This window comes from Phoenix dactylifera, chromosome 3, assembly GCF_051530095.1.
Source record: "Phoenix dactylifera cultivar Ajwa chromosome 3, Ajwa_hap1_PhDact_Kaust_v1.1, whole genome shotgun sequence".
NCBI classification, from domain to species: domain Eukaryota; kingdom Viridiplantae; phylum Streptophyta; class Magnoliopsida; order Arecales; family Arecaceae; genus Phoenix; species Phoenix dactylifera.
The window spans coordinates 54,558,018-54,575,269 of record NC_143192.1 but is presented as its reverse complement, the minus strand read 5'-3'; the positions used below and the strand labels follow the sequence as shown (position 1 = coordinate 54,575,269).

Here is a 17,252-nt window from a genome sequence, read left to right as displayed (position 1 = left end):
TCATGCAAAATTTCTTCCATAAAAGGTGACTAAGAACATATGAGATGTATGCTATGACTGAGTTCATGTCCTCCCTAATGGCCCTCATGATGCACCGCCACCTTGCTACCATGGGATCTGGTGGACTGCACATAGATTTTGCCTACCCTGTGGAAACCATTTCCCCTCACATTTTCATTTATTTAGTTTTTATATGAAAAGGTTAAAACTAAAACCAATCGTAACATTGAGGTTTGAAGGCCATGAATTTTGATGAATTTTGATGGCGGTATGGCGATGGATAGAGCTTCTGGAGGAGTTGGATTTGTTATAAGGGAGCAATATAGCAGATTGATTGCAGCTGGAGGTCGGAGCACTTCAGGATTGACTGTTGTTGGGGCGGAGCTACGAGCTGCTTGGGAGGGCATCCGGTATGCGAGATATGTGCTGGGTGTCGATAGATTGTGCATTGAGGGAGACTCTGCCACGGTGATTGACTGGATATGGGAAGTGGATAGATATGGTGACGGCCACCTATTGATTCGGGATACCCGCAGATTGGTTCAGGAAATGCTAGTTGTCCAGATTGGTCATATGTATCGTGAGGTGAATAGAGCTGCGGATTGGGTCGCCTCATATGTGGCTTATCACTCTGGGGACGTCATTTGGACGAGTCTAGCTAGTGTTTCCCACTTGTTACACTGCTTATTTTCCTTTGACCTGGCAGGATGTACTTGCTTTTGATTTAGTGAAAATGAATTCCGTTTTAACCAAAAAAAAAAAAAAAAAAGGCCATGACCTCTTGGACCCACTTGTTTTTTTTTTAGTGCCGTCCAAGCGGTGAATGATTGGTCTAATAATGCATGCCAAAGTGAATGCCCCGCTGAGAAAAGGTTGTCCAAGTATTTAACGCTAATTGGGCAATCAGTTTATGAATGCTAAACGTACATATTTCAACTAACGCCAAGAATAAAGAAAAACAACAGCAACAACGACGACTTATACACCGATGATACAAAAGATTTATCCATATCAAAAAATTGCATGTTTCTGCTTGATGAACCAATTTTAATAGCAGTGCAAGCATAACAATTGGTAAGCATCACATCAAGGCATTACTCTAATATATATATATATTTTTAAATAGAGAGAAACTATATACTCATCTTGAAAGTGATAAAAAGAGTAAATTTGATTCTTTCATGAATTATTTAGAGCAAAATTAGCATGCTGTCATTGGAAAACTCCCCGAACCCACTAATAAATTGCTCAAAAAACTGGGTTTGCTTCATAACAAGTATTTTGTCACCGTTCTTATGCCGATACAGGGATAAATAGGGTAATCCAATATATATGGGCCTTCTCAAGGGATTAAGTGCGATATAGCAAGTTTAACAGCTAAAGATTAATATTTTTTTTTAAAAAAAAGGATCTTCTCGACCCTCTCTCCCCATAAAATAGATAGATTTATAAAAACATAGCATACATAGCTATACATATTATACTCATTTTATGTTTACAAGAAAAGTTATTCATTCATTTTTTGTACTCATTCATTTTTTCTATAACTAAATTCAAACTACTTGCTTGGGAAAAAAAAAAAGAAAGAAAGAAAGAGAGAAAGCTTAGTCCAGCAGTCAAAGCAGCATGTCGGCCATTTTTCCGGTGCACGAGAATTTTGAGAACATTTTCCTTTGCCAACGTCCGCGTAGTCTTCTCTCTACTATTAATTTCTAAAAAGTTTTTCGGTGAGTAATCCCAATGATTGATAATGCTGCGATGCACATTGGGCATAGCTCGAATACAACCAGTCATGAACTCACGTTTTAAAAGCTTACATTGTTAGGTGGCCAACCGGCCTTTTTATTTGTGGATGTGGGACTATGTTTCCATCAATCTCTATTCTAGATCACTCAAAGAGATAGTGTCATTAATGTCTATTCCAGACCACCTTTATCACCATCTTTGACATCTTCGTCACTGCACCCTTGGCCATCTACCTCGTCGTCAAATACGTTTTCACTCAACTTGAATCTCGAAGATACTACCATAAGTATTGGTGAGAAGATGGTCGAGTCCCACCTGAACCATTTATGGAGCATGGGAAGGGTGATGATCTATGGAGTTGGAGGGCCATCCTTTCAACCACTTGGCTTTGACCGGTGTCTCCCTACCTCCATAGCTGAGCCACACTTCAGGAAGGCCTGTAGAGGTTCCTACGCTTGTGTTCTCTTTTCAAGCTCTCTTTTTTTTGATTATTCTTCGAGGAGGTGCAGCTTCCTTGGTAGATGAAAGGACAAGTTAAATATCCCAGCAGATGAGGAAAGTGGAGGCGATGTTGGGATGTCATCAAAATAAAAGATTGCAAGTGATCAAGTGCCCTTCCTGCATGAGAAGGTTGAGCAAAGAGATTCTTGTCTTACAAAGCAAAAAAAAAAAAAATATATTTTCTGATTTACTAATATTTATACTTAGAATTGTTTTTATGTGTTCAAATATTTGAAGAAGAAGAAAAAATTAAAAAAAAAGAGAAAAAAATATTTCTCTATTCCATCATATTCAGTACACTTCAGAGTTCAGAAGTCAAATATACTCGTATATAGGCTTCCTGCAAAAAAAATAATATAGAATGATATAAAATTATGCTAATAAATAAAAAAAATATAATTTTTTTAATTTACTGTTATTTATACTTTGAATTATCTTTATGAAATCCATGTGTTTTTTTGTTTATTAATATGATTAAGAACTGCTTAATTGTTCTATGCCTCTGGTATAGCATGGACCGTTTAAGTTCAGACAGAAGTAGATTTATGACTGCAATCTACAATAAAAGCATTCAAGTTTATTGGCAAGTTCATAAAAGCAAAGATTTTCGAAGGTGGAATCCAGCTCCTGCTGATATAGACCACGTCAAAAGATGGAGAAGTCAAATGGTAGATCAACCTATAATTAAAGCTTCCAATTGACTAATCAATGAGGAGATTAATAGGTACTTGACATTGATAAATACTTTAATAATTTAGGACCATGTTCATTGTTGAATAAATAATTCTTTCGAGAAAAAATTTAATGAATAAACAGCTTACTAAATAGTGCAAAACTAATGCAGGTTCTATCTCGAGAAGAAAAAGAAAAAGTTTATGCAGATTAGACATTGTTGGCATTTGTTAAGTGTGCAAAAAAAAAAGAAAAGCATGCCAAGCCTAAGTGGTTGTATCTTTCCCACCAAAGAAGTATTTTCTTCTTTCACGTGAATTCATCATTGGATCATCCACTCATTACTTCGAAATCTATGCAAGTAGATGAATGTAGTCCGGATTGCTTCGAGATTTGTGTGACTAGTGATCCAATGATGGACTCGAGTGGATGAAAGGAGCTTCTTTTGCGCAAAAGATGCAAACCTCTTCCAGGAGGCTCATAAATGTTGATTTGGTGGTCAGAAGTTCTATCTTTCACGCGAAAGAAGAATTCACCTTCGCAGAAATCCACGGATTGTACTATAGGCCTTTCGAGATCTATGCAAACGAATAAACAAAAAATTTAGAGTGCTTTGAAATCTGTGCATAGTTTGAACCAAAAAGTCCTAAAATAACATCGACAGTTCACAACATAAAACAACATAGACTATTTCTTTGCGCGGAAGATGCAACCCGAACTCTAATTTGGTATTATACTAATCAAACAAACTTCTGTGCAGGACACCAAATCCCTAACAGCTGTAATAGAAATTATTTTCTTTTTAATCTGTGCTTTCAACTTTTTTTTGACATTAAAATAATAATCATCATAGCTGCCATTGTACATTATAAGTATAAAATAGGAAACAATATCAGAAAAATAACATTACTTTCCGCATTTCTATCCATTTAATTAAAATATTATATTCTTCAGACTGTTTGATAATTTTTGAAAGAAAACTGATAGACAAGAAATAATATTTTATTCAGAGAAATGGTACAAACAAAAATGATAGTTGCTAATTGTAGCATGATGGGCTTATATAATATAAACAACTTGTTATAATGTTTTTGTTTTCTTTTTATGTTTCAGACCAGTTATTTTCTATCCATTATAATATATATAGCTTTCCGTTGTATGATAAGGGAGACTCAGAACTGTTATAATGATGATTATAATATTATAACAGCTTTCATTTAAACCTTGCTCAGCGACCTCACCAACTCTCGAGACCACGTTGTCCAAGTCTCCATCCGGGCTGCTGTCGTTGTGCCGCCCAAATTGTGACTGTGATGGGTGATTGGAAGGGGAACGGAAGAAATACTTGGCCTGAAAAGCCTTTTCATCCTTCATCCTTATCTAGATATTTCGGAGCAAAGGATGGATGCAACCGTTGCTCCTTGAACTCTTCGGATCCAGCTGATGACCGTGGCCGAATCTCTCTTCAGAAAATGAAATCCCTTTTAAAGGGATGGCTAATCATACTAAGCATATTTTTAGAGGAATAAATGAAGTTATAAATTGGATTGTTTTGTATGTTGCTAATTATCTCGGAGACATTCTCCATATTGGAGAAGAAGAGTTACGAGCGCTAAATTTATTATTTTCTAATTTTATTAAATATATTTATATTAAAATTATATAAATTATTTATTTTAATTAAAAATGGCTAATTGGACAGCATCGTGACGGCCGTGATGAAAAAAGTAGAGAGAGAATGTCGTGGCAACCGTTGATCCAAAATCACCCATAGATTTCACGAAATAAATATGTCATAACTTTCAGCAAGTACTTCACCCGTTGATATCCAAAGTCACTTCATTAGGCAAATAAATGATTAGAATCATTAGATTAAAGTGACTGAAAAATTAAAACAAATCTTTAGCTCACACTTTCATTTCTTGCTTGGCTCCCCACCAATATTGCTATTAGAATAGTTCTTGATGGTTGCAATCCATATCCATCGACAATTAATGATTTCTCTTAAAACTCCTTGGTCCCATCATTCCTAGCATTGGGTGATCTTTCTTTTTGGTTTACTCGGTCACCTAAAACTCCGGCCTCCAAATACATTTATTATAGTAAGTTTCAAGATGAGTGTCCAAATGCATTGAGGCCCCAATACATTTGGAGGACTCAAATTATCTTTATAGCATTGGGATGTATCTTTACTATTTTTTTACTTATGTATGCATTGAGGCCCCCAAATATATTTATGTTGGGGCCTTTGAGTTTACCTTAGGCCCCTAAATACATTGAAACGCTCTTGGATATTAGTGAACAAGAATACCAACATTTCCAATGAAACTGTTTTATCAAAAAAAATTGGCCAGTGAAACTCCCCAGAAAAAATAATATATATATCAAAAAGCTTTGCAGGTTGGTGCTTAAAAGGAATTCATACTCATTCATCTAAATAAATTCACTAATTGATTTCTAATTCTATGCAGTATTACTTCTCTGATGCCAAACTCTTCTCAAAAAAAAAATGTTGAGAAATAGTTGGAGATCAATACCCTTAAAACAATCATGGACCTATAGTTAGACAAAAGGATGAGCATGAAGGGAGATTTTTTTTCTTCTAAATAATAGAAATAAAAAAGGTGACGTAGTTCAGGTCATGATTCTTTTTGCTGGTTTCATTACAAACTCCTGCAGCAGCTTTAGCCATCTTTCTTCTCGAAGGCTGTTCTAAAACACTTGAACATGGAAGGGTGAAATACTTAATTACCCTCGTCGACATTACTTGGGAGGTTCTGAAATTGAGCTACTACTTTTGGTGCTCTAAAATTTCCGAGAGATCTTTAAGATTCAAAGTCGAAAGCTTCCTCAAAACATATTTTAGAGGAAATAAGAAGTGATAAGAGCTTTTTACAGGAAAAGCACCTTGCCAGAATGCAAGAAAATGAATTCACTGAAAGTGTAATGAAACTACCCTAAAGCCACAAGAACTCCGGAATATTAACTAATAATTTGGTTATACCGCGAATTTGACAAAGTTTAGTCTTGGTAAAGGTCATCAATGAGTTGAGCAATGTCATTACCTCCCCTCGAAAGAAAAAAGCTAAGAGTTACCTAATTCATATATAGGACCCGGCAATATATTCTGTATTAGGTTTCTTGGTGAAAAGTCGATGTAAACTGACCTGATATTGCTTGCAATTAAATATTTTGGTTATGGTATGTGATTCCAAGAGGAACCACTGTCTTTGCTATCCTTGCAGCAGTCTCACTTTCTTCAAAGATCCTAAGCATTTTGATCCCTGGAGATATTTTGGCGATCGAGTTTCTCCATCGTGCATTTGTTGCATGCAATAAAATGCATGCAATGATTATTATAGCAAATGCTAATTCAGATATCAAAACAAGGAGATTTTGCCTATCCACGCTGCAAGAAGGCGGTCATGATTGGGTGTGTAGCTACTTCATTTTTCTGATATCCTGGTTCGTAATATAAAGTTGAAACATCCAATCTAGAAGCCAACAGGACTATAGCCTTGTGGTTGCAGCATCTGTTTCCATTTTTTAAAATTTCTTAAAGAAACAGATGAAGAGAGAGAGAGAGAGAGAGAGAGAGAGAGAGATCAAATCTCAGCAAAAAGAGGAAGAGAGACCTAGGAGATTTTGGAGAAGCCATTTGTTCTGCAAGCCAAAGAGGTTCACATACATTCAAATTTGCTATTACATGAATGCAAAATCATGTATTTAGATCTCTTAAATAAACTATATATTTTTTTTTATTATAAAAGAATGGACTAAATGCATTGTAGTATGAAACACTAACCAGCGTGAGGGGCACACTTCATGTGAGAACATGTGCGGGTATATGTTTAGACCCAGATCGGCTGTATAATAGACAAATCTTAAGTACTTGTATGAGACCAAAAAACTTAAATAATATATTTTGACTAGTCTTTTTGGATGTAGGATCTTGGATTGTCACAATTCAGTTTGTTGGAATATGTGGAAATAGAGGAATAAAGTAAAGCACTAAAGGAGCTCTTGGACAAGGGCATTCCAATAGCAATTGGGTTTCTGTTCTTTCTATTCTACTTCAACTTTGCGTCTCCATATTCTTTTTTCCAAGTATAGGTGAAGTCTAAGATGGGACCTGAAGCCTTAACACTATATTAGTCAGTTTGGTAGGAATGCAGCGTATAGGGATTTTCACTCAGATGAATAACCATCATATTCTTTAAAAAGAAAAAAAGAAAAGGCTTTAAGTAATTATGGGAGTCTTTTAAGTCGTCATGGGTTCTATGGGAGCCTTCTATCGTAGGCGGAAGCTGCGCTACTACCTTCTTAGAGGAAGAAGAGGAACGACTGATTCACTTTGCGAGCTCTAAAAAAACGAGCATGCCGGCAGGGGTGGCTAGATTCAAAACTCATCAACTCATGATCAAAAATTCAGACATGAATCTAACCTGCTTATTATACAGATAATCCAACCCGAGACACATAACCTATTTATCGAACAGGCCAAGTCAAGCTAAACATAATAAACATATTAAAAAGTTTTTTTAATAAATTAAATAGATTTAAATAAGTTAAGCGAGTTAGATTAAATAAGACATAAATAAGTTAAACAGGTTTAGATAGATTAAATAGCTCATCCGAGTCAATTATTAAATAGATCAAAATAGATCAAATAAATCAAAAATTTTAATCAAATCCATATCATTTAATATCATTAGATAGATAGAACTAAACAGTTAGTTCATTTATGATTAAAATTTATTTATATCAAATTCAAACCATATCATAAATTGCCCCGTCTACGTGCGAGAGGCAGCTGGCTGGTGGAGCGAGCGTTGGCTCCATCCAAAATTCCAATTGCTGTGCAAACAAACAAAAGAAGGGCAAGACTATCACAGCCCGGGACAGGGGGCCCTATTTAATAAATGAGGCACTCCGCTATCCTCTTCCGTTGTGACGGCTTATGAGTGGGGTTGAACTAGAATTTCCTCTTGCAAAGGATTCCTACAAATACGGGGTCTCCGTGGACGGGGCTCCCTACCCTGAACTAGTTTAGGAGTGGAAGCATGGACTTGGTTAGCTTGGTCTATCTTTCCTTGGGCATCTTTACGTTATGCATGCTCTCCAAGGCTCTCACTGTCGTCTGGTGGAATCCTTTGAGGATCCAAAAGCATTTCCTTGACCAGGGAATCAAAGGCCCCGGTTACAGGCTCCTCTTTGGGAACCTAAAGGATATTGCTCAAATCCATCGCCAGCTTCAGCGTGCACCACCTCTGCCATCGCCAAGTGAGAGCAAATCACACCACTACATGGCTGAACGCATCTTCCCTCACGTTCCCTTTTGGACTACAAAGTATGGTAAGCACTCTAATTTCGAAACTCATCAACCAAGTTGCATGTCAAAAATTTAACAAGGGTGAGTCTTAATGCAAAGATAAAGTTGTTTCGTTGCTTCTCCATATGTAAGTTTGTTTGGCCCTCACTACATATCGCATTTGCGAGCATATCGTACACTCAGTAGCTCTTTTTTTTATCGATACTAAATATTTAGAAAAATTAAAACAAATTTATAAGAAAGATGATGGAAGTCAAGAGGTCTTTTTTAGCTTTTTGATGGAAGGGACCCTACGTAATGGGTTATCATTTATCAATTAGAGAAAGTATATCTACCGATAAGTTTGTTGGCATGCGTATACCGAGCAAATCCAATTACAATCCAAAGAAGAACATCAAGCTAGCAAGAGTTTAGATATTTTTATCTTATTTATTTTATTTATAAATTAGGAGGCATGTGCCAACAAATAAGTTTTTTTATCCAATAAAAAGTGAAGAGAAAGGTAGCACCTTAAGCTCTTATCGCACGTTATGTTTCATTGTGATATGGTTGCATTAGCCACTGTAACATATTATTTTAATTAAGAGGGAGAAGTCACTTTCTTAGATAAATAATGGCCTTGACAACCATTATAATGGTCAATAATTGTTTCAGCAGCAATATATTAGAGCGGCATAATGCATTATTAAGCCTTAAATTTTTGTTGTCAAATTTTATTTTTGCTTTTGATCCATAATCAAGCATACAATAATTCTACAATATATAGTTTCTTTATATTTACTCCTAATATATTTTCTAGAGAGAGAGGGAGATTCACACAAATTTCCAGCATGCAACTAGTGCCATTACCTTAGCCAACACAAACAACTTCAGCATCTTATATAAACTAAATTAATATTTTAATTTATCTTAATTATTGAGGTTAACTAGTTCTAAACTAAAATTATATGCCAGTAGTGCAAGTCCACCAATTAGGAGTTGGTTGAATTACATGACACATGGCCTGGATCCAGTGGGGGAGCTTCCAATCTCGGTAAGAAGACGGACAACTGACAATATATAATTTTTTTGATAAAAATAATATATTAATATTACTCTATCATATAATATTATATTAGTTTATATAATAAACCAATATAATTATATATATTAATATTATTTGATGTCGTGGAGTTTTTGATGTCAACAAGAACCGAGCTTCCATAGGGTGCTAGGGCAAAAGATGGATGTCAAACTTGGTTACATCCATCTCTCTATTCAACATCTTAGTTTCACTGGGTTGTGGAGAGCCCTTGGATCTCACACTCGCTGACATGGCACCGATCCGGATGGGTAACATCCTCCACTACAACTAGTGCAATGGAGAGAATCCAAACCAAATCTCTATTATACGAAAAGTTATTGGTTGGATCAGGTCCACTAGCTCAGCGGGGATCAGTCCAACCACAAATTAACACTCACGTACACGGATGAAAAAGACTGGTCCATTACTGAGCTGCTGGACATGGTCCAACCAATAATTTCACCTATTATGCACCTTGATTATTACTGTGTGATATGACATGTATTCAAAATAGTAATACATGGTTTCATTACATGTTGGAATTAATTTTTACTTGTGAATGGTTGCAGGAAAGAACTTCTTATTGTGGATTGGCCCTAGCCCTTTTCTAGTAGTCACAGATCCTGAGCTTATAAAAAGAATGTTTAATGAGCCGCACCACTACTTCATAACAGAAAACCCTCCACTTCGTCGGGTACTAGGTCAAAGTTTACCCGTGAGTGTAGGTGATGAATGGGCCAACAAAAGAAGAATTCTCAGTCCGCTGTTTAATATGGAAGCCCTCAAGGTGAGATTAAAAGCAACATATTATTCTTAATTTTATAAATTTATCGATCCACCTACCCTTTGATTTAGACATATCGAAGCATGATTACACACACATATATGCATACGTACGTGCATTTTATATATACTTATACGTATATACATACATACATGTATATGTGTATAAAAAAATATGAGATGGACTTTGCTCCTCTTAAGAGGAGAGGATATCTATTGCTCTTGAGTCCAAAGTCAACAATGGAGTACATATCCATACTTTTGATCATGATTCATATCATTAAAAATACCTAGAATTCAAAAATCACATATTTTAGTAATCTCTAATCTGTGCATCAAGTGGGTGCAAAATTGAATGCTAAATATGATATGGTGCTATGTTTTGCTATAATCCAAGTATTAAAATCTATTGATAGTCAATCTATATATATGTTTCAACATGCGTAAATTATGATCAATAAAGTGGATTCTCTCGATTTTATGTGTGCAAGCCAATGTAATCATCTTAATGATCGTTCATCATCTTCCATAAAATTTAGTTCTTGTATTTCTTTTTAATCCATGAAGAATACAAATCTTATTTGTCTAGCTCATTTTTACAATGATGTTATCCAGGATATGTCACAGATTATTGCAAAAGCAACAAACAAGATGGTAGACAGGTGGTCTAAATTCATCAAATTAAATGATTGGGAAGTTGACGTGCAGCATGAATTCGAAGACCTCGCAGAAAATATTGCAGCCATTATTGTATTTGGAAAGAATGCTGAGCTAGGCAAGCAAATAGGCCATTTGCAGTTGAAACTCCAAGATGTGACCTCTAAAGTATTGAGGATTGCTTATGTCCCTGGCTCAAGGTAACAAAATATATTGAGATCATGCGCCTTTTGCTTGCATTTGCGCACTAATTAACATCTATATATGCAAGTGTATCTTGTATTCTTTTGGGAGGGTAAAGATGACGATTAGCCCCTCAAAATCTGAAAAAAGAAAAATTTCTTATCAGACATTCCATATATTAAATAAAATATTATAAATGTATATTTGTTGGCGTAGAATTCTTTTTTCTTAAAAATGATTTGATACACATGCACATATACATATATGTATAGCTATATAAGTATAAATATATCTATGTATGTAATGATATAACGGTCGTGTGCTAATTCAGAATAATGATTTGAGAAGTCCACCATTGTTTGCATGTTCTCTTGTTTTAGGGGATCTCTAGTCTGAGACTTTCCTTCTTCAAACTTCTGAAAAAAATGCAGAAATGAAAAAATATATTCAGTGATGCATGAAAAGTATAAGATAACTTGAATGATGCAGAACGCACACAAGAGTTTTGTCTATTGTAGAAGAACATAGAACTCCAAGACTAGTAAATTTTTAATGGTTTATGAACACAGGTTTATCCCTAATCCCTTAAATTACAAGTGCGTTTGGTTGAAAAAAGAGGTGGACAAATTAATCAAAGAGCTGATCAAGAGCCGCTATTTGAGCAGAGATGAGCAAGAGAATGACTTTCTTGGGTTTTTACTTTCGTCAACCCTGACTCAAGAGCAGATTGAGGATGAATGCCGAGTCTTCTCCACTGCTGGTTATGACACCATATCCATGGCCTTGTCTTGGGCTTTCATACTCTTGGGCACACATACTGAATGGCAAGACAAAGCGCGAGAGGAAATTGATGAAGTGCTCAAAGGGAATCAACCCTCCTTCGAAATTCTTGGCCGGCTTAAAATAGTAAGTCTCTTAGCATTCAAGGGCTTTCAAATGAGAAATTATATCTTACACCATATGTACAGCGTGATGATGCACCACGCTAATCATGCATCTCAGTTCCAATGAGCTTCGCTCATCATGCGCTTGTCTCGGATTGCCGCCCTGTTCACCTCGTCATGATTTGTTCCTTTGGTGTACCACTGAAGTGGTGCACATGGTGTAGGGTATAATTTCTTTTTTTTTACCTTTAAGGGTGGTCTTGCTTTACCCCATCCATTAAGTCATGAATTTAAATTGTAAAGTTGGATTTCTTTACCCCTTCACTGAATAAATTAATGATATATAATGATATTTTTGTGATTAGAGAAAAAGACGGTTTATTTAGAATGACAATTTTGGGAGGTAAGAGAAAAGAGTTAAGCCCCTAACATAGCCTCCTCTCTTTTAATGGAAACTCGCCACCCTAAGCCGTATTCTCTCCGTTCTCTCTTCTCCGGGCCATTCCCCTACAACATTTTTCCTATTTTCTCTTCTTTCTCTCTTCTCTTCAACATGTTTGGGCCAAATCGGGTTTTAACACTACCACAAGTATAGCTCAAAAAACTCGACCATCAGAATGCACTTCAAACGCCTAAATATATTAAATTACATAAATATATCATTTATAAATTTAGTTATTTTAAGCAGATTGTGATATTTCTTAGAAACTGAAAAAAAAGAAATATACATCATTTTATTCATTTGATGTTTTGAAACTTTACTATTTAGAGTAACTAAAGATATCAATAAACTCTCTATATTTTTTTATATATAATTTTTAGAAAATTAGATATATAATTATTGTTATTTATATTGCAACTAAAGAGTACTTTGGAATGTAGATCAATATGATTTAAAGAGTAGTGTCGAAAAATTAAAAATTCATCATTACTAAGCATATTATTTTCTTTATTATATATCTTTTTTATTTATTTTATTTATGAGGATTTTTATAAAAATAACTTGGTCCGATCAATTGATCTGACAGTTGCAATAATGATCTAATGACCCGATAGCTTAGCCAAGTTGGTCTCCTATCTAAGTTTAATGAGTATGATAGGTAGGATAGGGTTGCAAATAGGTCGAGTCATAGTTGACTCCTCACTTGACTCGGTCTCATGATTGTGTCTTAATTTTGGATCCAACTCCCACCTATTTGCTAATTGGTCAGTTAGGGTGAGCCCATGAAAAATATTTTAGACTCGATGAGTCATTCAGGTTAGGCCAGAGTCATGCATGACTTGGACCCAACTCAAAATGTTTGCATTCAGGTTAGTTCTATAATTTGAGTCAAGCATTAAATGGTCTCTTTATAACTAAAACTATAATAATTTGTGGCTAATATAAAATTATTATACTTTTAAATAACATTAAGAGAATGTCAACGGAACATGAGTTTCGTTCAAAAAAAAAAATAATTTTATTTCAGATAATAATCATTATCAATCTAACAAATTTTAATTTTACAGAATAAATATTTATATATTTAAGAACATCATAAGTATATAAAATTTTGCTATAAAAATTTGGACGATTTGCATAGGGGCCATGTTAAATTTTTCAGTATTATTTCAATTTTTTCAAATATCTCTGAGTAACAACATATCTTTTTCATGAATTTTTTTTTTCCAATTATTCCATGATGATAAGTAAGAATCTTCTTTTTTTTGTCATTTCTTGATTTATTTTAAGATGGCTTCCTATCAAGGAATATCATCTATATATCTATTTCAATTTTTAAATTAAAAAAATACTACTTTATGAAGTCCTTAAATTAATATATATATATATATATATATATATATATATATATATATATATATATATATATGTATATATATATATATATATATATATCTGATATTCTATCAAAGGAAATAAAACTGGGCATGGAAATATCCCAATCTACAATAAACAAATACATTTATTATATTTATAAGATCTATAACCAATGGCTGCATTGAAATTATTTTTCAATGGTTAAGTGGGGAATTTGTGTGGGAAAAATGCTCGGGTAACTTAAGAAAATCATGCAGCTAGTGTGGTTTTGTTATTGCTCCCTTTGGATTGGCACCGTGAAGTGCGCCATTAAATGAAGCAAATGCGAGGCACCTAAATGTTTTTTCATGAGTTTTCTTAGTTACCATAGCATTGCCCTTAGTGTTGCGATGATTCCATGGCTCAATTATGTTTCTGACATGCCACTTCTAAGAACTTTTTAGGATTTTAAAAATGGAATCGGGTAGGTTACAAGAGCGGTTTTCTAAATTTTATGACGTTACTTATTTATCCATAATTAGAAAAAAAAGTAAATAAATATGTTAAAAATACTTCTTTATTCTCAATAGACCTGACCCATATGTGTATGTGTATATATATATATATATTCCCATATTTTTCTTACATAAAAAAACAATTTATATCTAGACTTAGCTCAACTTATATAATCCAATTCATTAAGCATCAACCTTATATAGAATGAAATTTTTGTATTTGGACTTAGCCGAGCCAAACTATCGAACATCCATTCGATAAATCGAATCGAATCGAACTGAATTTCTTGGATCGGTTTTTGACGATTTTTATAGATGGTTGGAAGAGGTTCGGGTAAACCTCCAAACCCGACCTAATCCGACCCATGCACACCGCTACTCACAATCCTTTCAAGGCAGTATGCACATCCCTACTCACAATCCTCTCAAGGCTGCTGCTTCTTTTTCTTCTTTTTCATGCTTTCTTTGTATGTTCAGCAAGAAGCTCACGAACAATCATGGAATTTCCAATAACCATGCTTTGGGATAAATTGGCAGCTCAACATGGTAGTCAACGAAACGCTGCGACTGTATCCACCGGTGCCCCTCGCAGCCAGAGAAGCAAAGAAGGATGTCAGACTTGAAGGTCTGGATATCCCAGGCGGGACAACCTTCGCGATACCCATTATAGCAATCCACTATGACAAGGAGGTATGGGGGGACAACGCCGCCGAGTTCGATCCAAGCCGCTTCGCACAGGGAGCCTCCAAGTCGGCCAAACACCCCAAGGCTTTCATGCCTTTCACCCATGGGCCCAGGATGTGCCTCGGGATGAACTTTGCTCTCCTGGAGATCAGGTTGGTTCTTGCCATGATCTTGCAGAGTTTCACCTTCGTCACCTCGCCTACCTACAAGCATGACCCCGTGCATGCTCTCACCATGAAGCCTGGGAAAGGGGCGCAAATCATATTCAAAAAAATATGATGGTAGTATGTCCATCTGGAATAATCATCCTATGTGATGTGGAATGCATGGAATGGTATAAAAAGATTAGTGTTATCTATTTCTGCTTTGCTTCTGTAGCTATGTATTGCAGGACCTGTGTTGTAAGTTCTTGGGTGTATTTATCCTATTCCAAGGCTTAAGTACTGCATTCACAAGATTAAGTGGGTTGAATTCTTTTCTTTTTTGGAATGAAAAGGTGAGGAGATCCATCCATGATTTGGGTGGATCCTGTTGCATGGAGGCAGAAATTAGATTTCTTTTCTTTTTTGGAATGAAGAGTATGTGTGTGTGTAGCCTTTTAAAAATAATTTCTAAATTTTAAAGTCCTATTCATAATAGAGACTTGACTTTCTCCCAACGAATGCAGTTAGGTTGCGTGAAGATTGCTAGTTTCGAAAATCCAGCAGGCACGGACTGGATTTCGTGCTGGATTCATGGAAAAATGTCCAAGAATCTTTTTTTCTTCCTATAGACCAACCGGCCCCCAAATAGAATTTAGACTAAGACGGGAACAAATCTCTAGAAAAATACAGGTTGGGTAGGCCAACAAATTTGATTCTTATAGAAAATTCAGTCCAATCCTACTGAATTTTCTAAAGTTATAATTTTCTATTTTAACTAGACATTCCATTAAAAACAAAAATATAAGATTAGGTGTTTCATCTTGAAGAGCTATTGGGAAGAGAAAGACTTCAAGGCTCCTAGGAGATATGGGTCGGCTCGTCTCTACATCAGCTTCAAGAGCATCATGGCCATGAAGCCAAAGGAGCTTGTCAAGCTCGCTCTGGTACCGCCTCATCGACATCGGTCATTGATTCCTATGGGTCGTGTGGCTAAAAGAGAGAGAAAAGGAGGGGAGGACTGCAAGTTGAGCCCCGCGTAGCATATTGCATTCAAAGTAGAGCACTATATATAGTATCATCCATCTCGAAGACAGACAGTTCTTTGTCACTGGACATGCTATGTATTGCACTAATGGTGCCTTATTGTATCCGAGAAATGAGAGTCACTTATCTTCGAAATAGATGATATGGTAGCTACCTATAATGGCACCGCACTCTACGGGATCGAAGCTTTCAGAACCAAAAAGTAGGCTAGTAGCCTGATCTCAGCCTTGGAAAGAAACAGGCGTGGCAGTGTTTTTTTTGTATAATGGGGCAACATGCGGGTCATACCAAACCAGCGAGATACGCGCTATCAAGTTGCATGGACAAGAAGTGGCCATCGACGTGTCATTGCAACGAAAATTAATGCAAAAGTGACATGCTTTCTTGCTCGTTAATACGTGGTCCAAAATGCAATCAATCCTTTTAACCTTTAAACTTTTTAGTCCATTCAGCAAAAGGAGGGAAAAAAGAGGGGGGAAAGTTACAATATAACTTTAAGGACGTCCTCGGTCGTGCTATCCACGTATACCATGCCGGGGCATCCTGCATGTTCGAGACCATTACCTTTGGGAACCTAATGTTTGTTAGCCTTTATGACCTATATATAGAGCCTGAGTAGTTTCTCAGGTGCATGCCATGCTGCATAGGTGGTTGAAAATGATTGGCTTCATGATAGGTCGATGCATGGCATGTCATGTGACACAGTTTTGATCATCTTTGGGTGGGAGGAAAAACAGTATAAAATGTTTAATCATACAAAATTTCTTCCATAAAAGGTCACTAAGAACATATGAGATGTATGCTATGATTGAGTTCATGTCCTCCTTAATGGCCCTCATGATGCACCACCACCTTTCTACCATGGAATCTGGTGGACTACACCTAGATCTTATCTACTTTGGACTCGTTTGGTATGCAGAAAGGGAATGTTTTTTCCAAAAAGATAATTTTTGAGAATATGATGCTTAGAAAAATGGCTTTGGCATGCATGAAAAAGTGACACATTCTAGAGTGGCTTATATTTGGTTGAGCATCTATTTTCTCGAAAAAGTTGTATAAAATACCTACTATATTTTTAATAAAGGAATAGACGTTATCCATAAATTTTGATGGCTGGAATATTTTTTATAAAATATAAATTTTTTTATTTTCATGAGAATGTTATTTTTCTATTTCTTTTTTTTGAAAACTCTAACGAAATAAGAGACATATTTTTATTTTCCTGTTGACTATACATTTTCCTTTCT

The 17,252-nt window shown here is 35.6% G+C and overlaps 1 protein-coding gene across 2 annotated transcripts; it reads left to right on the top strand.

Moving 5' to 3' along the window:
- Nucleotides 1-7,885: 7,885 nt before the first annotated feature.
- LOC103716275 (cytochrome P450 734A1-like) lies at nt 7,886-15,275 on the top strand. 2 transcript variants are annotated; one of them, XM_039116932.3, is made up of 5 exons: nt 7,886-8,274; nt 9,884-10,101; nt 10,713-10,954; nt 11,603-11,843; nt 14,672-15,275. In XM_039116932.3, exons 1-5 carry the CDS (start codon nt 7,983-7,985, stop codon nt 15,095-15,097), a joined length of 1,419 nt encoding a protein of 472 aa, XP_038972860.2. In that variant the 5' UTR covers nt 7,886-7,982; the 3' UTR covers nt 15,098-15,275. The 2 variants fall into 2 exon arrangements, with proteins under 2 accessions (XP_038972860.2, XP_026663977.3); XM_026808176.4 differs by having other exon boundaries at nt 7,889-8,274; nt 11,507-11,843.
- The last annotated feature ends 1,977 nt before the right edge of the window (nt 15,276-17,252 follow it).